The 25,787-nt window shown below is 41.8% G+C and overlaps 1 protein-coding gene across 1 annotated transcript in view; it reads right to left on the bottom strand.

Moving 5' to 3' along the window:
* TMPRSS7 (transmembrane serine protease 7) overlaps positions 1 to 25,787 on the bottom strand; it is a 454,018-nt gene that overhangs the window by 380,185 nt on the left and 48,046 nt on the right. The window contains exon 4 of the mRNA XM_086933268.1: positions 18,330 to 18,558. Within this exon, the coding sequence (XP_086789394.1) occupies positions 18,330 to 18,558 (229 nt within the window). The remainder of the gene's footprint in view (positions 1 to 18,329; positions 18,559 to 25,787) is intronic.

Here is a 25,787-nt window from a genome sequence, read left to right as displayed (position 1 = left end):
TCTATACTTGGGAGGTGAAGCAAGTTGGGGGTAGAGAAAGTAAAAGGACAAGGTTACCAGATCAGTTAGTACATATCTGTTTATAGGTGCAAACAGATAGGTTTGAAGGCTCAAAATTGTTTATTATTATTGTGAACCGGTACCTTATGTCAGTGGTCACTAACATCTTCTACAGAAGTTCAGATGAATGGAGGCAGAGCCACGGCAACACTGACAAATGCACCTACAGGTCAGCTCTCGAATTCTATCATAAACAAATCAAATCCACTAAACAATAGGTTCTCACCAAACGCATTGAAAACATCACAAACAGGGCCCAGGGGATCTTTGCCATTGTAAAGAAGTTCTCCTCTCCTGTAACTAGCTCGACTAGCATCACCGCCTCATAGGACCTCTGCACCTAGCTTTCACATTTTCTGGCAAGAACTTTGAGTTCTAGTTGGACCCTTCCACTCTCACAGCCCTCCTACCAATCAAGAGAAGCCCTCTGAAACCCACCATAACAACTTGGACCATCATCACCCCTCAGGTAACTGCAACAACCATGGAGCTGTAACACCAATCCTGAACCCCTTCTGCACAGCCTCCTTCTGTATGCCTGGATGCATGCCACGATAAACCCTCTCTTAAAAAACCCTCAGCAGACCCGAAGAGGCTGGCCAACTACCACCTGATATGATTGCTACATAATCTAATTGTAATTGAAGAGAATTTGTATAGCGCGTTAATCAAGAGGCATCAAAGCGCTAAGCCGGATAACAACTGAGTGAAGGGGAAGGGCACTAAATAGAGAAAACCTAAACAACCAACCTCTGAGGAAGGGCTAATTCAAGAATAACCAAGAATAACCAAGTCTTAACTAGGCTTTGGAAGATCAGGTACGAGTTTAAACTCCTAATATGTTCCAGGAGGGAGTTCCACAGCCTGGCGGGCACCATTGTTTAATTTTATTTCCCCCACCTAACTTTCCTACATCTAGGGACTTTCACCTTGCTTCGAACTGCCACCCGCAGAGAATCTAGTGAAATTCATGGAGAAAATTATCAAACAAGTAAATAGCCGCTCACCTCAAAGACAACCAGCTCCTCCACACCACTCAATCCTGATTCAGGCCCAACCGCAGCACAGAGACCACCCACATCAGCGCCACAAATGACATCTGACTGAACATGGATAGAGGTGACTACACAGCCCTCATTCTACTCGACCGATCTGTCACTTTCAACACTGTCTCCTACCCCATCCTTATTCACCGCCACCATGAAGATGACACACAAGGACCTGTATTCCGCTGGATTTGATCCTTCGTCACAGATTGCACCCAGTTAGTCAGCCTGGCTCCCTACACCTCAGCCGCCACTAACATTATCTGCTGAGAATCCAAGGCTCATCTCTCTCCCTTTCAAAGCCTACATTGACCCACTCGCAAACATCATCTGAACTCATCGAATTAACATAGTCTCATACGCTGAAGTCACCCAACTCATTTCTTTCTCTGATAAAACACTGAGCCCTCAGATAAACTTCACCTCCTGCATGTCCAAAGTTACTAGAGGATGAAAATCTTGTGGCTAATACTCAAAACAGAGAAAGCAGAAGTTTTACTCTTCAGCAGAGGCATAACATAACATAACATAACATAACATAACATCTGCTGTTTGAGACAAAGGTTTTTAGTTAATTTCAGTGCACTCGAGGGCGTCTGTTTTTAGCTTACATCTAGTGTTTGGTAATTTGCTCCCTTCCGCACTTAACGCATGATTAAGCTGGCATGAATTTCTAATTGAGTTCTAGGCCTTGGCCCTCTGCTGTCATTTATTTGTATATGGATGATGCAATATTAACCTCAGTTATGCACAATACGGTGCATTCATATAGCGCGCACCCTCCCCTACCGTGCATTGATTTGCGAGGAGTAAATCCTCTTTTTTCCCCCTATGGAAGTAATTTGAGGTCTCATATAAAGGGGTGAGTTGGAGTAGGCCATTAGTTTTGACACTTATGATGTAGGTACTTTAATGATAGGCCACTCATGCCAACACCTTTTTTTTCAGGTGTGGTATCGCTCTCTTTTTATCAGGAGCCTGCGGGCCCACCGTGCCCTTTGTATTGCGCCACAAATCAGACATTCTATTGTAAATATGTGTACATTTCTACGCCTTCGCATGAATAGGTGTATCTTCGTTATTTTAATTTATATTCCATTAACCCTAGGTGCCCCCAATCACACACACCATCAACACCAGTACTGAGAAGACCCCGTAGTAAGGTGGAACTTAATCTACATCTATCAGGGGTCGAAACGTCGACTTTTACATCTTTACCTATCCAGGAACAACAGATTTTGATGGCTGTGTTTTCAATATATGGCCTAGGTGTCCCTTCTATGTGGCTTAAGTAAACATGCTTTTGTGATGTCAACAAATGTATTCTGTGACCTCACTGAATGTTTAATACCTTCCACAACACCCCAATCCTCACATAAACCACTTACCTACCCCACTTCCCCCTTCCTTCTGGGCACATTGTATATTTTGTGATGAAGCTTTGTCATACATATGCCTTGATGAAGATGTGATTAAATAACATCTCTCTTTCAATTGTGTAATTGTTTTCACTTGAGATTCAGTATAAAATATTGTTTGTGTTTGTTGAAATGTACATGCTGGGACCACTTTCCCTGTAACATTGAATTCCCACATCCCAGTACCTTTGGGTTTACCGTCAAGGCTCGTATGGCAGGATGCTTTTTATTTAAAAGATTCAGAAAAGGGGGTGGTGATGGACAGAGTATCTGAATTAAGCAGACCACTCCTACCCAGTCCAAAGATCAGGGCTTGATCCATCACCGTTTTTTAGCTCACTGCACCATCCCAGCTCAGAACCTGGCTACATGCAAATTAGTCTGTCCCTGGCCCAGTGCATCATGGGAACAGGGCAGACCAAACTACCAAGCCAATTCTTTCACTGGAAAGGAAACAAGCTTCCAGGGACCGGTTTCTGGCATTACAGCCGTCTTCGGTCCGGCTTGCTTCAATCCTGATGGTGCAGTGAGCAAGGGACTCACATCTGAGTATACCCTTCCACGCTTATGGTGGACAAAACGATTCAGAAAAGGGGGTGGTGATGGACAGAGTATCTGAATTAAGCAGACCACTCCTACCCAGTCCAAAGATCAGGGCTTGATCCATCACCGTTTTTTAGCTCACTGCACCATCCCAGCTCAGAACCTGGCTACATGCAAATTAGTCTGTCCCTGGCCCAGTGCATCATGGGAACAGGGCAGACCAAACTACAAAGCCAATTCTTTCACTGGAAAGGAAACAAGCTTCCGGGGACCGGTTTCTGGCATTACAGCCGTCTTCGGCCCGGCTTGCGTGATGAAGCTTTGTCATACATATGCCTTGATGAGGATGTGATTAAATAACATCTCTCTTTCAATTGTGTAATTGTTTTCACTTGAGATTCAGTATAAAATATTGTTTGTGTTTGTTGAAATGTACATGCTGGGACCACTTTCCCTGTAACATTGAATTCCCACATCCCAGTACCTTTGGGTTTACCGTCAAGGCTCGTATGGCAGGATGCTTTTTATTTAAAAGATAGCACATGTGGGTTTAAGTTTTATATGTCCTAGCAGTGAGTAACTCCTAAAGTCGTTTTTCACTGCTGCAAGGCCTATTACTTCCATTGACAAACACAGGGTTACCTTATTACATTTATTACGTGATAACTTTGGAATATGAACCAGTAGAGATGTGATGTTTACCCTCGAATAGTAATTTAAACCCCTCTTTGAGCGAGAAGTCAGATTTCCAGTTAAAATTCAGAAAATGCCACCATTTGGAAAATGGCATTTTCTTGTCATGACCATTTCTGCCTTATGCAAGTATCCTGGGCCACATAACTGTGAATTACTCTGCTGTTGGGGCTTGTGTATTCCTCCCAGTCAGTGACACAAAGGGGTCTAGATGTAGGCAGCTAAGCTCTGCCTCACTTACTCTTCAAAAGGCTTGCCTCCAGTATACATAAACAACCCTGACATTAGCCTATTGACATCCCAAACAATTTGGAGCCATGACAGGGAAAGGGAAGAACTTTCCAGAACCACATGTGTGGGTAGGTTAGGATGTCCCCCAAAATACAAAGGCAGGAACCAGGTATGAATAATAGACCTCTAAAGCTATGCTTCAGAACACTCCTGGGCCTGTGGAAGTTACAGAAGAAGGACTGCCCTACAGTTAGAGGACTGCAATGCAGCTTGTGGACTGCATTGATGCCTGGTAAGAAACACTGGACCTGCCTACTTCCACCCCAGGCTACACAGAGTGACTCCAAGTATCAGTTAGTTGACCTTCTGTGTGAGCTACAGGGGGATTCAAAAAGTCTGTAACTTCCCAGCTGACCTGCTGCACCGGACCTGCCTGAGCCCTTTTGGCCTTGTTGGAGTGGGTCCCTGTTCCCCAAGATAGTCCTCCCCAGGGCATGGTCCCTTGGCTGGAATTAGAGGGTACTCCTCTGCAATAAAAATTTACAAATCCTGGTGTTTGTTGTCCTCACAAACGGGCTAGATCACACCCTTGCTCTGCCTCCTCCAACGACTACCAATCTGAAGCTCAAGTCAGACCGACCCTTCATGCTACAGCAACCTCCAGCAAAGACCGGCAACTCAAGAGCTACACTTCCTATTACAGCAATGAAAATCTGCGGTGACAGCCAAAGCAAAGCTACAGCAACAACCGTTCACAATGCCCATCCGGCTCTTCGCGCCACAGGGACAACAGCTCGTGACGCCAGGTCTGCTGTTTGCATTACAACAACAACCATCTGCAATGTTCTACCTGCTCTTGGCAGTCTCTTCTACTGCAAAAACAACTTCACACTAGACTCAGAAGGTACCTCTTCAGAGGGACGAACCAGGTCACTGTATCACATGTGCTTCATCACGGTCAGTCTGAACTTTAGACTTTTTCCTGGTTTGTATTTAGGCACTACTTTAACTTAAAACTTTCAAGTTGCATATCTCCGGTTTTACGGATTGGATTTTTTTATTGTTCTGTTATAACTTATCTTATTAAAATGTACTCTATCTTTCTAACTTGATTTGCGATTTGTTTTATGTTGCGGTTACACTTTATTACAGTTTGTGTGCTGCATAAATACTTTACACTTTGCCTCTAAGTTAAGCCTGAATGCTTTGTGCCCAGCTGCCAGAGTGTTAAGTACAAGTTAATTTAGTGAATTTCTGTGGTTCACCCTGACAAGGATTGTGGTTTCTGCTTGAGTGGGGTTTCCACCACTCCACATCTTTCACCGAGCAGCAGACATCATCGCACGGAGCTTCAGTGAATTATCAACCACTTCTTCGAGACTGACTCCTTCCCCGATGACTGGAAAGATGCTGAGATCAACCCTCTCTTGAAAAAACCTTTAGCGGATACCACCAACCTCAAAAACTTCCATCTAATCTCCTTGCTCCCATACCAGGCGAACATCGTGGAAAAAGCCATCAACAGTCAACTCGCTGCCTTCATAGAAGAAAATAGCATCCTCAACTCCTCCCAGTAAGGCTTCAGGAAGAACCATAGTACCGAAACCGCCCTTTTTGCCACAACTGATGACATCTGCTCCCTCCTCGACAGAGGAGAGACTATGGCCCTCATCCCCCTGGACCTCTCCGTCGCCTTTGATACAGTCTCTCATCGCACCCTAGTCTGCAGATTCCACAACGCTGGAATCCGGAACAAGGCCCTTGACTGAATCCGCTCTTTCCTCTCCGGCAGATCAGAATGGGTCAGTCTCCCTCCTTTCTTCTCGGAACCCACACCGATCACCTGCGGAGTCCCCCAAGGTTCCTCCATCAGCTTGACCCTGTTTAACATCTACATGGCCCCACTCACATCCATCATCAGATCACACAGACTCAACATCGTATCATATGCAGACGACACCCAACTCATCCTCTCCCTTTCCAACAAAACCCAACCTCTCCAAATATAACTTTCAAGATGGAATGGAAGCAGTCGCAAGGTGGATGAAGAACAGCTGCCTACAACTCAACACGGACAAAACCGAGGTGCTCCTCATGGGCCCACACCCAACATCTGCAACAACACCTAGTGCCCCCCAGCCCTCGGGAACTCCACCCCCATGGACAATGCACTCAACCTTGGAATCATCCTGACTCCGAACTCTAAATCGACCTCCAGATCAACATCGTCACCTTTTCCCGCTACCACACGCTCTTCCTACTCCAAAAGACTTTCAACTGGATTCCCATCGAATACAGGAAAACCATTACTCACACCCTCATTAGCAGCAGACTGGACTAAGGCAACGCACTCTATGCCGGAATTAGCAAGAACCTCACCCGCAAACTCCAGAACATCCAGGATGCTAGGCCTCAACCTACAGAGCCACTGCCATATCAGCCAACACCTTCGGACACTACACTGGCTCCCTTTTGAGAAGAGAATCACCTTCAAACTACCCACCATTTTTTTATGAATAGGACTTTTGATGCAGGCAAACAGGTAGACGAAAATTATTTGAACTTCTATAATCAAATAAATACAAGGCTTCACCAGTTAGCACCCCTAAAAGATATTATAAAGATATTATAAAAAGGGGTAGACCTTCTGCTCCCTGGTATAATGATAATCTGAGACTCCTGAAAAAGAAATGTAAACAGGCAGAGCGGAAATGGAGAAGAGCATATAGAGACGAGGATAGAAATGCTTGGAGGGAAACACTAACTAGCTATGAAAAAGAAATAACTATGGCAAAAGCTGAATACTTTGCTGATTCTATTCTGAAATCTCCTAATAGCGCTAGGAGTATTTTTAAAATTGTGAACGATATCACTAACCCTGCTTGCACAATAAAGGTGACTCCCCCAACACAAGATCTTTGTGATGGTTTGGCCGTCTTTTTTGAAGAAAAAATAGGCAAAATCATTAAGGGGCTACAAGTGTGCAGTTTGCCTACGATGGAGGATCAGAATGGAAAATCTCAGGGGTATTTAACCTTCCAGAAACAAAAGCAGGAAACCTCTCTGAAGAGCTGTAAAGACAGCGAAACACGTGTCATGGATGCAGAACTATTTTTGCACTAAAATGTCTGAATTGAAAAATTTAAATTAATAAAAATGAAAACTTTGTCCTACCATCTCTGTGGCCGCCTTATGTAAATTCTTTGTACCAGTCTGCTTCAGATTAATTTCATAAATTTGGGGACTCAAATAGAGCCCTTATAATTATTAGATCTAGGCAGTAGTTTTGTTCTCTTTACAAGAACAGGAAATAGCAGAGACCTCTGGTAGCCTTGATCACTTTGAAATACCATCAGAGGAGGACTTTACCAAATTAGCCCTTAGTGTTTACTCAGGCTCCCCATTGGATCCGCTACCTCACAAAATATGGAAAGCCTTAGGAACAGAGCTACTGCTGGTGCTCAGGCTGATCTGTAAGCAATCTCTGGAGAGTGGAATAGTGCCAACATGCTGGAAAAAAGCGATAATTACACCACTCTTGAAAAAAGCTTCACTAGACCCAGCTTGACCAAAGAACTACAGGACTATCTCACTCCTGCCCTATCCAGTGAAGATCACAGAGCGACTGGTCAGTAGAGCAATCTCACAGTTTCTCGAAGCCAATGGGAAAATGGAGGATGTGCAATTTGGCTTTCGCCCAGGACATGGGACAGACACTGCCTTAGTGACAGTATTGGACGATCTTCGAATGCTTGCAGACAGGGGACATTCAGCAATTTTGATCTTGCTGGACCTGTCCACCGCATTTGATACGGTCAATCACAAGGTACTACTGGCCAGGCCGCTGGAGCGGTATGGGAGGGCTGGCACTGGCGTGGCTTCAATCCTACCTCTCAGATAGGCAACAGGCGGTTGCACCAATCACAGTTCATGAATGTCCAGCATGGTGTGCCACAGGGGTCTGCCATCAGCTTTATTTTATTTAACATCTATATGAGGCCTCTGGTTGCTTTCATCAAATCACATAATATCAATCTTGTGAACTACGCTGATGATATCCAATTGATTTTGTCTCTAGAAGGCCACCAGTCACTCTTGCTGGAAAAATTTCATGACTGTTTGCAAGACACTGCATTATGGCTACGAACTAACTTCTTGCAATTCAATGGGGAAAAAAACGAGATCCTGTGTTGGTCAGCTGGGAAGGTTCTCCTTCCATTACCTACTGGGTTTTAACCGGATCACTGAAATAATATCGAGCCCATTAATATCGACTTGCAAAAATATCGATGAGAAAATATCGAGGGACAAAATATCGAGTTTCTATCTTTATACAGGTAAGTACAAAAATATTGACTCTAAAATATCGACTGTAAATAATATAGACTGTCAAAATATCGTTTTTTTATATGTCTTTAAATTAAGTTAAAACTAATATAAAAATAAATATATTTAATATAAACTTAGTTAAAATGATTAAATAAATGTAATGTTAATAAATAATTAATGTAAATTTTTTTTTAATATATATATATATATATAAATACATAATATTAACTAAACATATATAATATTTTTACCGTAGCATAGCAAATTGGTTACATTTTATTGTAACAACTATAGTGAATTCAACAGTAGAAAAACGCAGGATAGCGTAGGGGTAAAAATTACTATTCCCACTCCAGTGGGTGCAACAGTAGGGAAAACATTGGATAGCGTAAGGGTTAAAATTACTATTCCCACTCCAGTGGGTGCAACAGTAGGGAAAGCGTTGGATAGCGTAGGGGTAAAAATTACTATTCTCACTCCAGTGGGTGCAACAGTAGGGAAAGCGTTGGATAGCGTAGGGGTTAAAATTACTATTCCCACTCCAGTGGGTGCAACAGTAGGGAAAGCGTTGGATAGCGTAGGGGTTAAAATTACTATTCCCACTCCAGTGGGTGCAACAGTAGGGAAAGCGTTGGATAGCGAAGAGGTTAAAATTACTATTCCCACTCCAGTGGGTGCAACAGTAGGGAAAGCGCTGGATAGCGTAGGGGTTAAAATGACTATTAATTAATTAACAATTAACTATTTTAATTAATTTACATAATTAAATAAATGTAATGTTAATAAATAATTAATGTAAAATTTTTTTTAATATATATATATATATATAAATACATAATATTAACTAAACATATATAATATTTTTACCGTAGCATAGCAAATTGGTTACATTTTATTGTAACAACTATAGTGAATTCAACAGTAGAAAAACGCAGGATAGCGTAGGGGTAAAAATTACTATTCCCACTCCAGTGGGTGCAACAGTAGGGAAAGCGTTGGATAGCGTAGGGGTAAAAATTACTATTCCCACTCTAGTGGGTGCAACAGTAGGGAAAGCGTTGGATAGCGTACGGGTAGAAATTACTATTCCCACTCCAGTGGGTGCAACAGTAGGGAAAGCGTTGGATAGCGTAGGGGTTAAAATTACTATTCCCACTCCAGTGGGTGCAACAGTAGGGAAAACGTTGGATAGCGTAGGGGTAAAAATTACTATTCCCACTCCAGTGGGCGCAACAGTAGGGAAAGCGTTGGATAGCGTAGGGGTTAAAATTACTATTCCCACTCCAGTGGGTGCAACAGTAGGGAAAACATTGGATAGCGTAAGGGTTAAAATTACTATTCCCACTCCAGAGAGTGCAACAGTAGGGAAAGCGTTGGATAGCGTAGGGGTTAAAATTACTATTCCCACTCCAGTGGGTGCAACAGTAGGGAAAGCGTTGGATAGCGTAGGGGTTAAAATTACTATTCCCACTCCAGTGGGTGCAACAGTAGGGAAAGCGTTGGATAGCGTAGGGGTTAAAATTACTATTCCCACTCCAGTGGGTGCAACAGTAGGGAAAGCGTTGGATAGCGAAGAGGTTAAAATTACTATTCCCACTCCAGTGGGTGCAACAGTAGGGAAAGCGCTGGATAGCGTAGGGGTTAAAATGACTATTAATTAATTAACAATTAACTATTTTAATTAATTTACATAATTAATTAATTATTATTAATTAACTTCCCACCCTATCCCCCTATAAACTCACAACCCACTACAGATTTTTTTTTACTAAATAATAATTATTTATCAACTAAATATTTATAATTAAATACCAATTATATTTTAATTAATTACCAATTAATAATTATTTAACAATTATTATTAATTTACATAATGAATTAATTATAATAAAATTACTTCCCACCCTATTCCCCTATAAACCCACAACCCGCTACAGAAAATAATGTACTAAAATGTAATTATTATTATTTATTATTTTTTACCAATTATATTTTAATTATTTACCAATTAATAATTAATTAACAATTAATAATAATTTACATAATTAATTAGTTATAATTAAATTACTTCCCACCCTATTCCCCTATAAACCCACAACCCGTTACAGATTTATATTACACAATTATTAAAAATTATTAATAAATACCTTATTTTCGATTTTTTTTTGTCTATATTCTATCTAGTCGATATTATGTCTAGTCTATATTTTTGATTCGATATTTTGGCTATTAATATCGATATTACTCGATATTTTTGTAGTCTATATTATGTCTGGTCGATATTTTGGCTAGTCTATATTTTTTACTCGATACTTTGTCCAAACGATATTTTGGAATCAATATTATGTCTGTTTACCATTTTAGCCACTACCGGTGACAGCTCCACTGATTCCTGCCAAGGTAGTACTCAATCTAGAAGTCAGCTTTGATTGCAATTTGGTAGTAGGCATTATCGTCTTGAGCCGACTGGATTACTGCAACGCATTGCTGCTGGAGTCTCCTAAATATTTGATAGGGAGACTCCAAAGAATCCATTTGATGGCGGCCAAGCTAGCTTTAATGAGACCACGCCATTCATCGGCTTCTCAGGCCCTCGGTGAGCTCCACTGGCTTCCAGTTATGCAGAGGGTACAGTTCAAGCCGCTATGCATAGTTTTTAAGGCTCTGAATGGCCTTGGGCCCAAGCCATTACAGAGTAGATTTGAATGGTATGTCCCCTCACGTAACCTTCATTCCTCCTCAGCTAAACTAGTGAGAGTATCCAGGTTTAGAAGAGCCAGATCAGGAGGAAGGGCTTTCAGCATTGCAGCAGCTTCGGCTTGGAACAAACTCCCAGCCGAACTTAGACAGATGGAAAACCTGTTGCCGTTCAGAAAGAAGCTAAAGACTTGGCTCTTTCCTAGGGCCTAAGTCTGTGGCCATGGCCTTTCTAGCTTCACTGACCCTGTGCCCTTCAATTTACTCAGAGGTTAGCTGGTCTCATGTGTTCAAGCGCCAGGATACCCCTAGGGTCACAGTGTGCTCTATAAATGCTGATTAAAATTACACCCACGCCCGCAAAGCCCTCCACAACACCGGACCCGCCTACATGAACCAGCGCCTCACTTTGAACGCCCCCAAAGGTCCCGCCGCTTGGCCCAGCTCTCCCTTGAGACAGTACCATGCATCAAGAAGACCAGATTGGGAGGACGCTCCTTCTCCCTCCTAGCAGCCAGAGCTTGGAACTCCCTCCCTCTCCACCTCCGACAAACACCATCGCTCCACCAATTGTTGAAGGAACTCAAGACTTGGGTCTTCGCCAGAGCTCTGTGATCTTCCTGGAGCTGCACCCCCCTTCTTTCGGGTGAGTAGCTGCCTTGATTGATTGATAGAATAACTCTGATTCTTACACTCACTATTTAATAGGCCTGATTACCTTTATTGTGTTATCTGCAGTGAGTCATGCCATAACATCATGGCAGTTGCTTAATGCTTGAGTAAATAAGCATTGGAGTTGTATTGTCCATTCTTTATTGCTGGGCACTTTCTCCTCCACTCTGTAGATTACAGATAAAATCGTTGGGGCATACTGACAGAAAATATTGACAGAACTATTTCGCTTTGGGAGGGTAATTTTGCAAATTTAGCTAGTTAATTTCATATTATATTGACATGAATTAAATACTATTCCATTCTACGTTTAGTGAGCCTATAATGTTTAATGTATTATTCCACTGCATGAAATACTGATTGGAGGACTCATTTCTCCTCATACATTTGTATATTATTTACATGTTTACGTTTGGCATCTTATTGCATAGTATGGTTAGACTTTTGACTTTAATATAAAAACACAGATTTTGACTTTTGTACACTTTCAAACTCCAACTCGTATGTACCAAAAAATGTGTTATACTTAAACGTATACTGGGCATAATATTTGGGCAGGCTCATCTACAGGGGCATCAAAGACCACTTTTTATATTTTGTCCCTGCTTCTTATTGGTACGGTTTCTAGTACGTTGTAAAGAGTTTAAAGAAATCTGTTTTTGTGGTCAATCATATGTACAATTTTTTTGCATTAATATACCTCATGGATTAATTTTCAATTGCTATTTCGTATCCTACCAAACAAATTGATGTACAAAGAATATTTACTTGGCATATGATACATTAATCTTTGCAATTTATGTTATTCTTATACGTATAACATCCATCCATTTCAATCTTTATTTCGATCGATAAGATCATAAAAGATTTAAAAAGCAGCTAAAAGACAGTTTTGATTAATGCAAATCCATAAATAAAATAAAAAACATTACTGTTTGTCTTAAAAGCATTTGCCTGCATTGAAATTTACAAGTCAACAGTACATTCGACCTGGAGCGAATCTATGTCAGAATTCATGTAGCGGGTGCGGGTATGCCACATCGCTGTTAGAACTTTTGCCACCGCGAACACAATCGATGGAGATGGATCCATCTTTAGTATTCTGTAAGCCGGAGAGCAGTGCCTGAACCCCAGATTTTTAAGAAGGGGTACAAGCCAATACTTTCTTGGTCTCTGGTAGGCATTGCAAAAACATATAACATGCAGTTCATTTTCCAAATGGTGTGAGCATGCCGGGCATTGTTCTGTTGTCGGGGCTGGGACCAGGTGCTAGTAAATGATCTGAGAGGGAGAGTACCATATCTCCACTGCAAGAATAGTTTTCTAGTCAGGGCAGGGCTAATACCATCAGGTACATGTTCCAAGCAATATGAGTCTTTAAATTGAATGAATAAGTGTGTTAAAGACCCCAGCCGAGGACTCCCTGTTTAGGAGTTCAATTTTGAAACATAATAAACCTTTGATATGAGTTTTCGTGAGACCCTGCTGCAGGCGTTTATAGGATCTGACCATAATTCTGACCTTCCAAGGCTCTCACATGCCCTTTTTATATATTTTAGCCAGGGAATGTTCTTTATGTTTGATAAGCATAGGATCTCTTGTAACTCCATCCTGTAACTCACGAGCTCTGGAGTGCCCCAGATCCGACGCCAGAAGGTTATTGGCTTCAAGCCCAGCAATTCTGCAATTGGTCTAAGGCCCAGATCTAATCGTAGCGGGAGAAGCGGGGTACTTGGGGGTAAAGCTACCAACTGCCTAATGAATGTGTTTTCCGTAGTCGTCAGATTTTGGGCGGATGTATGTCCCCAGAGTTCCCCTCCATATATGACTGCCCCCCTCCCCTGCATTTTGTAAATTTGGAGCACTGGGCCAAGGGGTTTATAGGTCGATCTATTTAATATCCTACAGATACCGCCCGTTATCTGCACCAATTTCATGTTGGCTTTTGTCCTGTGTGTGTCCCAGGTCATGTTTGAGTTAATAGTCACCCCGATACGTATGCCTAAACCAAGTGTTACATTATTCTACACTTGCTTTGCCCTGTTTATAGGACAATGTGGAGGACATCTGTTCTAGACTATTGTTTATATTGTGATATAGGGGTGGTCACTGATAGCTGTTGTGTTATTTTTGAGGGTTCTATATCAAATGGTTATATTTTAAATTATTCATGATGAGTTCTAAGGAGGAGTTGAATGGATACGTCGAAAGGAGATAAAGAAATTGTCAGACGGCTGTGTTTTACTAGTTGACTAGGGCCCAGGATTGATAGGGCAAACTGTCCTTGTTTGCTCATGGCACTCTTTTAAGCAGGTGCGACAGGCACAAACTAGGACAGTGGACCCTATTATAATGAATGTACTGCCCCCATGAAAGCCGTGAACTTGCTCTGCCCGGACACAGCGCATTCAGTGAAATACACAGCAGCAGCTTCAAAGACCATCATATTTCTCTGTGCAGGGAGCAACACGCCTGTACTTTAAAGAGGGGTTATAGATTTTCAAACAGGCAAGTACAATGAGTGACTGCACCCACCTGCGGAGGGATGTCCTTTCACTCCTAAAGGGGGTTGGCTTTAGTGGTGGGCACAGAGGCAAAGTGATTCCCTCATTTGCATGTGTCCACGCCGCCAAGCGAATGAGAGAACGCCCTCTCAGGATATCGATGTGCAAAAGCTTCTTTGGCCACTTCTGTAATACCATAGTGCCCTGGGGGCACAAAAAGCGGGCACTTAAGCCTGTTGCACCCTCGGGGCACTAAGTGTAATTACGGCCCCAGATGTTGATTTCACAATCAAACACATGTTGTTGCTGTGCCACAGTTTCTGGTGAAAAACTTCTATTTCGAGTTTGACACTAGACATGTAATTTATAGTTTACCAACTTGTCCTTTGTTTGTTTTTTCTAGAAAACTGCAATGTTTCTGGAAAGTTTCTATTTCGTTTTATATACATCGAAAGTGCCCTCTGACGAAATTGAGAATTCTGAACAGGAAAAATGCAAGCTTAGCGATAAATCTTGTGCATTTCTGAAAAATGTTCAAACGTATCTTCTAGTCACAATGTGCTTGCTATACCACTTCAAGAACATAATCACTACAGGTTCAGCTGCTTGGTAATTTGTCTGAACTCGCCAACCGGGTGTTCATTTAAAGTAACTTGGCGTACTTGTTTAAATGCACATCTTCGTTTGCAATCCCTTCAGGTACTCTCTAAGAGCCTGACTACGAGTTGCTCCTTAAAGTCTGTCCTCTGCCTAAACTTCTGTCGTGCTCATGGGTTGGAATTACGAGTTGTTAGGCATTTAACCCATGCGACAATTATCGGATCCGTCAAATAACTCAACCATTGTTACATTTCAGCAGGTCAAACCTGCTGGAATTTAAAGGAGAATATCCATAGGGTATTTGCCATATCATGCGGATTTTGGTGAGTTTAACACCAAAGTCATCGTGTTATTCCTCAATAACTCGTAATTGGTGGTATTTATTACACTTGGAACATACCTCATGGTATCATTTTTTTTATCATGTACAATAAATACCACCTACTCTCATAATCAGGCCCGAAGAAATGAGACTGCATAAATACTCAGATGTGCAGACATATTGCATATTTTAATTGCTGGAGAAGAGCATGAATTTCTAGTAGATACAATCATATATAATGCACTTAAGAGTGCTCGTTCAGTAGTCTGTGAACTCGAGTTTCCCTACTTTATTTTTCCTTGCAATATTATATAGCGTGAACTCGACAACATGGCATTAGCACAATTTACATTACAGAAGAACACATTCATTTGTGGTTGGCACAGGAGACAAAGCGATTTGCCTGGAATCACAGGATGTTAAGCTGATGCCGAGATTTAAACGTAGCTCCCCAGCTCTAAAGTTCGCAATTCTAGAACTTGTGGCGGGAGGTGTGTCTAAAAGTGTATATCGGTGCTGGCCATCAATGAGAGAGACCTGTGCATTTTTCAAATGGGTGGTGAAAAAATATGAGTATGTTGCTGGAGATGTGGGCCGCCGCGTCACCAGTGTACTTACCGGGGGAGGGTAAATGCAGGAATGGTAAAAGCATGTTTTTTTTAGTGTTTGGATAAGGTAAGTATGGTTATAGGGGTATATGTTTTGGGGTACTGAGGTATATGTTTTGGGGTGTTTGGGTATTTTAAGGGTTCAGATATAGTTTTGGGTTATGGGGTACAGGGGTAGTTTTAGGGTTTAGGGATAGGTATGGGTTTTGGGGTACAGGAGTATTTTTAGGGTTCAGGGCTAGGTTTGGGTTTTGGGGTATAGGGGTATTTTTCTGGGTTCAGGGGTAGGTTTGGGTTTTGGGGTACAGGGGTATTTTAAGGGTTCAGGGCTAGGTTTGGGTTTTTGGGTACAGGGGTATTTTTAGGGTTCAGGGGTAGGTTTGGGTTTTGGGGTACAGGGGTATTTTAGGGTTCAGGGTTAGGTTTGGGTTTTAGGGTACAGGGTTATTTTTAGGGTTCAGGGCTAGGTTTGGGTTTTGGGGTACAGGGGTATTTTTAGGGTTCAGGGGTAGGTTTGAGTTTGGGGGTACAGGGGTATTTAAAGGGTGCAGGGCTAGGTTTGGGTTTTGGGGTACAGGGGTATTTTAGGGTTCAGAGGTAGGTTTGGGTTTTGGGGTACAGGGTTACTTTTAGGGTTCAGGGCTAGGTTTGGGTTTTGGGGTACAGGGGTATTTTTAGGGTTACGGGGTAGGTTTGGGTTTTGGGGTACAGGGGTATTTTAAGGGTTCAGGGCTAGGTTTGGATTTTGAGGTACAGGGGTATATTAGGGTTCAGGGGTAGGTTTGGGATTTGGGGTACAGTGGTATTTTTAGGGTTCAGGGCTAGGTTTGGGTTTTGGGGTACAGGGGTATTTATAAGGTTCAGGGGTAGGTTTGGGTTTTGAGGTACAGGGGTATTTATAGGGTTCAGGGCTAGGTTTGGGTTTTGGGGTACAGGGGTACAGGGGTATTTTTAGTGTTTAGGGATAGGTTTGGGTTTTGGGGTACAGGGTATATTTATAGCGTTAAGATGGGTTAGTGTTTAAGGGTGTTGGGGACATTTTAAGGAGTAAGGGTGGGTTATGATTATGGAGTGCAGGGTTATTTAAAGGGAGCAGGGTGGGATTAGCACACAATATGAGACATGGCATGAAGGGTGGAACGTACCACACACCCCCAGCGTTTGTTACGCCCCCAAGCACACGCCCACAGCGCAACGCAGACACGCCCACAAGGGACTGCTTTGCTGGCACGGTTCTTTTACCTTTTAAATGTATATGGTGGGCGTCTGCATAGCCTATGTCCTTCTGCTGCAACTGCCCTTTCCAACGCTGTATTGGGTGTTGTGATTGGTGCTGTGGTTCCTGAGATTACCCGCCTCAAAGGTTTGGGCTCTCTCTTTATTATATTAGTATGGATAAGAGCCAGGCCCAAAGCTGTGCTTAGGAGCCCTTAGCCAACGCTATTGAATGCCAGAGTGGCGAATACCAAGGCTGTACATTCTTGATTCCACCTCCGCATCTTTAATGCACTACTAGACACGTCCTGCCCAGTATCTCATTGTTGCAGGTTTCCAGCTTTTTATGCTTGTCACATGTTTTCCTTCTCGCTTCTTCCTTCTTTCTTTTGTCTGTTTTCACCTCCCTTGATCTGGGCCAAAGTCTAATGAGAACAAAAAGTTCCACTCCCCAAAGATGGGTGTCAGTGTGCTCACCCTGCATCCACTGGCTCAAACTAAGCACTGGCAATTACCACCAAGAATAATATATTGCTAAAATCATAGAATAAGAAATTCCTATTACTCATGTGAGAATGAATGAAAACAAGTAAGATGGAGCATGGAGGAACATATAAAGAAATGTTATGCCCTAAATGAAGAATTCAAAATAAGACAGCAAAAGTACATAGCACAATAACAGACGGTGGTCCACCCCAGACATTGGAATTCGGGCCAAGTCAAGAAACTGTTTTATCAGTTTTAAGTATACGGACCTAGAAGGAGCTGATAATGGACTACCATAGCTGAGAGTAGTAGACAGTGGTGAACACAGTCCGCGTCCCATTAAGTATATAGGTGGTTGAGTAAGAGTAATCCTAACGTTTGTATCAATGGATCTGTTTATTAGCATTGTCTTGGTGATCTTGTTTATTGTTTTTTGGTAGATACAGATTATCCATAATCAAGCAAAATTTGAATTGTGCAGTTCACGTGGTGTTTGTGGTTCTCCTTGGTTCATGTTTTGCTGACAAGGCAGAACCACATAAAGAGCACAAAAACCCATGAATGACACAAAACTCCGAAAATGAACCCATTTTTTCTTTCAATTGCAGACTGGGTTTCTTTTGTTTTTGCAGCTCAATTTTGCTCTGTGAGTCAATTGAAAAAAAAGATGCATTTCGCCTGATTAGCACTTCAGTAATTTTATAGCCCAGTCCTAGTTGTAGTCTTTAAATTATCCAAGCTTGTGATCATATTGCACTAAACAAATACTGGATATGTCATAGTTTCAGCCACATCTGATCTGAATGCATGAGGTGTGAGAAAGATTTGACAACATATAATTGTTTTAAAATTGATTAAATCTTAGCCAGAAGTAATCGTAGAGGTTTACAAACAAGTTTTCATACCTGTACAGAATCTTGCTTTTTATTGGCACCAGCGAGTCAAAAATAGTTAGTGACTCGGTTATACAGTTGTCAGCTTCAATCTGAATAGAGCTCAATGATAGGCGGATTATGTGGCCAAGTAAAGCAATCAGTTTAATGTGGCAAATTGCTTGACTTGAAGACTCAGATATGTCCAGAGGGAACTGCTGACCAGGCCGTTCAGCATACAAGTCATATATGCAACTGGAGTCTGTGGGAAAAAAAGAGATTGAATGTTAATGATTGAGTAATATTACAGCCAATACAAAGGAGGATGGCCAACAAATCACCTGAACATTGATAAATGTATTGTGGCTCTGTGATTTTGCAAATTTAACATTTCAGTTCTAGATGAAAATCATTCCACTAAAACAGTGTTTACCAAGTTCTGAGTGGTTGTGAGTGATGTTTGGTGGGTTGAGAGAGTCCAAGCAATAAAAAAGGTGTCTTTCAATTCTGTATTTACCTTACACATTTGCTGCATTTCACGCTCCAATGTCAGGCCATGTCTACTGACAAATTGCTGCCCATTTTTTACAGGGGCATTGGTGTTTATAAACATCTCTCACTTTGCACTCAGAGAAAGACACGTAAAGTGATTTATATGACATTGTTGCTGGGGCACTGGGCATATGAAAGGAAAGGTTCCTGGGTGCCATTTTATGTAACATAAAACAAAAGAGAAACACCTGCACATGAACTGTACACATTCAGCAGTAAGGCAAGCAAAGATGAGCAGATTTCTTTTTGTAATTCTGTAGTATGATGGAAGCAAAGATTTTAATAGGATAAAAAAACTTTACATGGTGATGCACAAATGAGAAATATTCACTGAAACCCGATTTCAACACATTATCAATAGTGTGCAATTTAGTTTTATCATTAGTTTTATGATTAAAACTGTGTGTCTTTGTAAATCTAGTGGCTATTTCCAAGGAAAATATCCTGTCTGTAAATGACATTGCGCTACCACACGATGCTTTAGTTACATTAAAATATTACAAAATTGTCCGCCTCGTGTCTATTAAAGCTAGTTGGGTCCTAAAGATTTTCATTCTACACATTGGGTCATGGTTCTTAAATATTTGACAAAGATTTGCAATATGCTCTTAAGATTTAGGGTACTGAGATGTTCCTCATCAATATCAAACATCTGGTAAAGTAAAAAAAGAAAAAGAAAGAGAAAAAGTGATGTAGAGCCTAAAGAGTTGAACCCACGAAGTCCTCCTTTTCATGCTGTGAATCATTTGCAGGGCACTGTCTGCCACTCAAAAGCCTTATGTCACAACAAAAGTGATGGGAAGGGAGCACAACAGAGTTATTGCACCAAAACAGAGTTCAGTCTCATTAATATCTAATATTTCAAGTTTAAATTCACAAGTCCGAAAGAACATACTTAATTCTAAAAATCTTCTTTCTTTCTTTATCTCAAAACAATGGGAAGAGCAGCCAGCGCGTTTCGTCCTAAAGAACAAGGGGAACTTTTTCAGGGGTTTCTAAATTTTGAACAGCACATCACATTGTCACCCCAAAATGCAGTAAATAGTAGGCCTGGGTGGCAAATTCCGTTACACTTGCGGAATTTGGGTAATTTCGCGTTCCGCAGAGAACGCAAAATTGCCCAAAATTCTGCGTTCCACAACTTCGCAATATTTTTGCTTGTTCGCATTCTCAGAATGCGTGTTCACAAGATATTTCCCCTCGAGCATGCAAACAACAATTGCGAACAGTAAAAAAGCATTGCAAACAATTAATTTCGCGGAATTTCTGCTTGTCTGCGGAGATTTTTTACAGTTTGCAGAGATTTGCGTAACGTGATTACGCAAATTCCGCCCACCCCTAGTAAATAGACATCATTCACACGTGTATGAGTCCATTCAGGAATAGTGTTCCGGGTAGTAGTACACACACTGCTGTATTCTAGATACTTCCGGTCCAATGGAGGTGTTTTCTGGAGTATTAGACGATGTACTCCATACTGTGAACGCAGGGCAAGAGGTGGGGTCTGCGACGTCGCTTCCCAGACCAGAGATATCTAGAATACAGCAATGTGTCTACTACTAGCCAGAATACTATTCCTGAAGGGACAATGTGATGCGCTGTTCGAAATTTAGAAAACCCGAAAGAAGTCACACTTGTTGTCTGGGACAAAATGCGCTGGCTGTGCTTCCCATTGTTTTGTGAGAAGAAATAAAGAATATCTTTAGAATCACATATGTTCTTCTGGACTTGTGGATTAAAAACTTGAACCATCAGATATGAAGGAGAATGGACTCTTTTTTGGTGCAGTCACTGTGTGGTGTGCCCTTTCCATCCCTTCTGCTGTGATTTTTGTTATTCATTTTGGGGTTTTAGAATGGTTAACACTGTAAACAGAGCATCCACAATTTTGGATCGATTCACAGTGCAGTGACATATATCACAAAGATGTTCAAAGAAATAGCTTTAAAAAGGATTTGAAAGCCTTATGTGTTCTATTCTGTGCTGTCAATAGCTACACTACTTGGCCTATGTCTGAACCTCTGAAATGCCACTGTGTCCCACTGATGCATGTACATTAAGAAAGTGTAAATGGTTAGTTTGTGGGTAAAGTAAGTACTGCTGGTATTATGTCTAAATGATGAGTGGACAGTATGAGGACTGGGTGCCAACTTTGTTATTGCTTTAGCAAATGGCATGTCAGTGGTGTTGAGTAATAAGGATGTGCCAGGTGTGAGTGTGTGGTTGTGTCTCACACCTCACTTTTTATGTTACCTTGACCTAAATTGAATGAATGAATGAATGAATATGTACTTGTAAAGCGCATGGCTACCTAAGGCCTCCCAGCACTAGAGACAGACCCATTACCGACAGTAAGAGCATCAAGGGAACAGCAGGGTCTTCAGAAAATTACGAAAAGAGAGGTGATTAGTCTCAAGCCGAATATGATCTGGAAGTTGATTCCAACACTTCACCGAGATGGCGGAGAACAGCCTTTCACTGCTCTGCACTCGATTTACTCTCGGGACGACTGAGATATGTTTCTTCTCAGAGCGTAGCGCTCTATTTGGGAGGTAAGGAGTGATGATAGATCTTAGAGTCAGAGGTGCCCTAAAAGACAGCCCCTTGTGGGGAATGCACAAAGCTTTAAACTGGATTCTCTCGGTCACTGGCAACCAGTGCAAAGAGACAATAAGGGGCTTGGCAGATGCCCAATAAGGAGCCTGTATAAGAGAGCGCGCAGCACAGTTTGGCACAGTTTGCAGCTTTTTTATGGTAGAGTACGAGGATCCTAGATAAAGCACATTGGCATAGTCAAGCCATGACAAAATCAGGGCCTGCACCAGCAGATTCCCTACACTGAAAGGTAGCAAGGGAAGGATTTTCCTAATCATTTTTAGGATTTCAAAGCAGGTGGCTGCCACTCTGCATGCTTGCTCCTTAAACTCTAGTTTGTGGTCGAACCACACCCCAAGACGTTTTATATGTTCTTAAGGTGAGGGCATAGAACCTAAGCATTTAGGCCAAAGAACGCTAGGGTTAATGTTAACGGTTTTTCCCAGAAACATCAGCTCAGTTTTAGCACCGTTCAGCTTAGGAAGAAATTATCCATGCAGGCGGATACTCTCTCCAAGCAATTGGCCAAGCTGTACTGTTTATCATCCAGCTGATTGAGGGACACAATCAGCTGCGTATTATCTGCGTATGAGACGATCATAACCCCGAAGGGCTTGACCACTTCTACCAAAAGTCGCAGATAAAGATTAAAAAGCGTGGGGCTCAGGGATGAGCCCTGAGACACCCCACAGTGCAGTGAATCAGGCCCACAGTGTTTGTATTTTCGTAAATTCAGCACTATAAATAGCAAGCTCCTTCATCATCATCATTTCATGCCATATCAGTGTTATTGTGATCCAGAATTATCTTTCTCCAGGAAAAATGCTCCTATCTCATGTTTCTGAATTATTCCATCCATAGTGGCATACCTGCAGAGCAAACTGGTAGAAAATCAGTAAAGGAGGCTATGACTCTTGTTGTTATGCTGATCCGGAGAAAAGATTCATGACCAGGTATCATTAATGTCTTATTCTACCCTGTATGTCTCAGACAATTGATGTTATTCTCTGGAAGTTATGAATCTAGAGAGTAGGGTACTGCTACCATCCAAGTGGGTAACGACTTGGTTTGTATGGAATTCATTTATTCAAAATTCAGGGATATCGTTTCATACTACACAGAAGTGATAACAGCTACCAGGATGCTTGAGTGCTTTGCCAATGTGGTTTGTGAATGGGAAACCATTGTGGATGAAGAATCCAACATTTGCCCTTGAGGAGACTTAAATTAGTCCAGCTTCAAGCTGAAGAGTCAGCCTGGTTATCAAAGTGTTTTCCTTCTTTTTTTTCCTTATGACAATGAAGCTGTATTCATTCTTTGTGGATGCTGTCTGAGGTAGACCCTTGAACCCAGTTTTAGATGAGGACAATGCATTCTTGGAGCAGATCAATGTCTCTTCTTGTGAAGTGTAAGTGTGAGTACAGCTGCACTGGTGCCCAGAGGTCTCCTGATGCTAAAATAGCATAAGAAAAACAGATTGGAAGAAGACAATTACGCATTGCTAACAACAAAAGAATGTCTTACGGCCTTGCAAGAGGGAAAGTATCTCCCTACATGCTGCAAAAAAACCCAGAGATAAACAGTTTAATGTTTGGGATGCTATGATACACAATACTCATGCTGGAGGGTGTGCCCTTTGAAATCAAGGGTCAGTAGGAGAGACACCACGTTTGAGTGCAAATATCTGTCTGCTGTTTATCATTGTATTCTTGTGAAATGAGATCAAATGAGTCTCAAAGCATGGGAACGTATGTTGCTCTTTTTATTGGTACATTTTCAAATCCGGAACACAAGAGGAATGCTTCTCAAGAGTTGCCTTTTGAAACTAATTTCACTGCAAGAACTAGTTTCCTTTTCTCGGAATCTGCCAAAATGTGCTTCGCGACTATTACAGTGAGAAATTTCTTCAGGGCTAAACACAGTGCCTACATAACCTAATGTTCATTATAATTGAAATAGCAACTTCCAATCTTCAATAAAAAATACAAGTGTAGCAATAATTAAACAAGGACAAGTAAAAAAAGTTATTAATTTGCCCAATTTTAGCCATGCTACAAGTGTCACAACTCCACTAAGACCAGTTATTATTGTATTGCTTTCATCAAATGTTATAAAAATTCATCTCCAGTTATTTCGATTACTGAACTGTGGATTATTCTATTCTTACAAGTTCATAAAAAAGAAGAGTGTTGGAAAAAGGAAAACGCAATTAGGGTTTTATAAACCGAATTAATTTTCAAGCTCCAATTAAAATTGCATGTGTAAGTTAAAAACGTTTACATACATTCTCTAACGAATTAACCCGTGTTTTATAATACTGCGTGAACTTTTATTTCTAGGCGGGGAGTTTGTCAATTGATTTGCAATGGTCACTTCATCTAAGTTTATAAAAAACGAATAAAAAAATATATTAAAGCGATTTAACAAATTGTTTTAATGAACAACTACCTACTTATTCTTGCATTAGTGCTTTTGTAGTTGCTCAAAGATTGTCTTGTTATTTATTTAAATTCTTTAGCTAGGTTTTTTATGATATGGTAAAACTATTTTGATAATAAAGCAAGGATAAGCTTACTGCTAGTGGGCAAATGTTACTAACCTAAGCTCTCTTTTTTAGAGGGTGTCAATTTCAGACCTTACTTGCCAGGTGTCTGGTGTGCTAACATTTATTTCTTTGGGGAGGAGTTTTCTGTTGATATGCAATTGTGCGTCATCAACTTTTAGAAAGAACTAATATACATTTGATGATACTATATATATATTTTTAATTCTTTTTATTGAGCATAAAATAAGCTGCAGATCATCATCAATTACATGTTAGCAGTACAGGATAAACATTGCTACAGGCCTCCCTGAACATGACGAATATCGTTGACAATTACTAGCTGGTATTATCCGTACAATCTATGGATATAGGAACATCTCACCCCTTGGAAATAGCTAGTGCACCCCCTGTGGCATTGCCCACTGGCTTCTATATTGCACCCATGCCCCCCATATCTTTTCACCTTACGTGGGCAGCCCGACTCTGGTATATCACCCGTTCCGCACCCTGACACCAATGCAAATCTTTTTTCGAAGGCTTCCAGTGTGGGGGTCATCGCTGCCCCCCCATGCCTGAGCGATGTTTCTCTTGTCCACCCCCCCTGCCAAGGCCAACCAGGTTTTGGCCCAGGTCGTATTTCCCGTGATTCCCAGGATGCGCCAACTCGGCTCTAGTGGGACACTCTCTTCCACCACCTCTACCATCACTTCGGTGATACCCTTCCAGTATCTTTGGATTTTGGGGCAGGACCACACAATGTGAAAGAAGGACCGAGACTCGCCACAGCCCCGAACACACTCATCCGTCGTCCTTTTATCCATGCGTACGTGAACCATGCGCAAGGCATATGATCTGTGTAGAATGCAGAGCTGGAAAAGCTTAAAGCGTGCCCGAATGGCTATTTCTCTAGGGCTCTGTAAAACTTCGGCCCAGTCATTGTACTCGAGTAGGCCCATGTCAGACTCCCAGGCCTCTCGTAGAGGGCCCAACCAGTCTGGTAGTTATTCACAAGCTTCTTATACGTGAGAGATATGGCTTTGTTGATCATGGGATCTAGAAGAAGGCGGTCCTCGAGTGGCGAATACTCTGCTCTCAGAGTGCCCTCCTTTAAATGACGGTGAAGTGTGTGTCTTAGTTGTCTATACTGGGGGAACTTTCCCCCCCCCCATTGGAACTCCACCCTCAAGGTGTCAGAATCTATCATTTTGCCTCATTTCCAAATATCCTCCAATAAATCGATCCCAATAAGGCTCCATCTCCGAAAGCCCTTAAGTTGTGTCAGTTCGCCCAAGCAGCCCCGTCCCATAAAGGGGTCTGTTCCGTGAGCTTAGCCTCCGACCTGGTCATTTTGTACGCCTTGTGCCATACTTCGATTGCTGTGCGGATGTGTACCAGAAGGAGTGGATTACTTCTTCGTCTCCGATACAGCTCCGCCCGATAGTTACCATTGATCATTGCTAGACGGTCCACTCTGTTTGAGGTTCCGTGACAATTGTAAGTGATGTTTTCGACTCGCACGAATATGGTCGAGTCTGGTATCTATGAACCGCAAATGATGAGTTTAGTGGGTGTACGCGTTTTCGCTGTGCTAGCCTAAACCGTTCGTTTGTTTCGTGGGTTTCTTCATCTGAGCCCACGGGTTCCATCTTAGAAACGGCATCCATTTTGTTTCTTGCCCTCAAGTAGCCAGCGAACGGACGCTGTCCGCTTCGCGACCCTGGGATTCCCAAACTCTTGCGGAAGACACGTTTCCTTTGAAGATGCCTTTATGATGAGGGGGATGGCACTGTAAGGCAGAT

Source organism: Lissotriton vulgaris, chromosome 8 (genome assembly GCF_964263255.1).
Source record: "Lissotriton vulgaris chromosome 8, aLisVul1.2, whole genome shotgun sequence".
NCBI classification, from domain to species: Eukaryota; Metazoa; Chordata; class Amphibia; order Caudata; family Salamandridae; genus Lissotriton; species Lissotriton vulgaris.
Note: the sequence above shows the minus strand (reverse complement) of the source record. Positions and strands in the feature narration are given on the sequence as shown.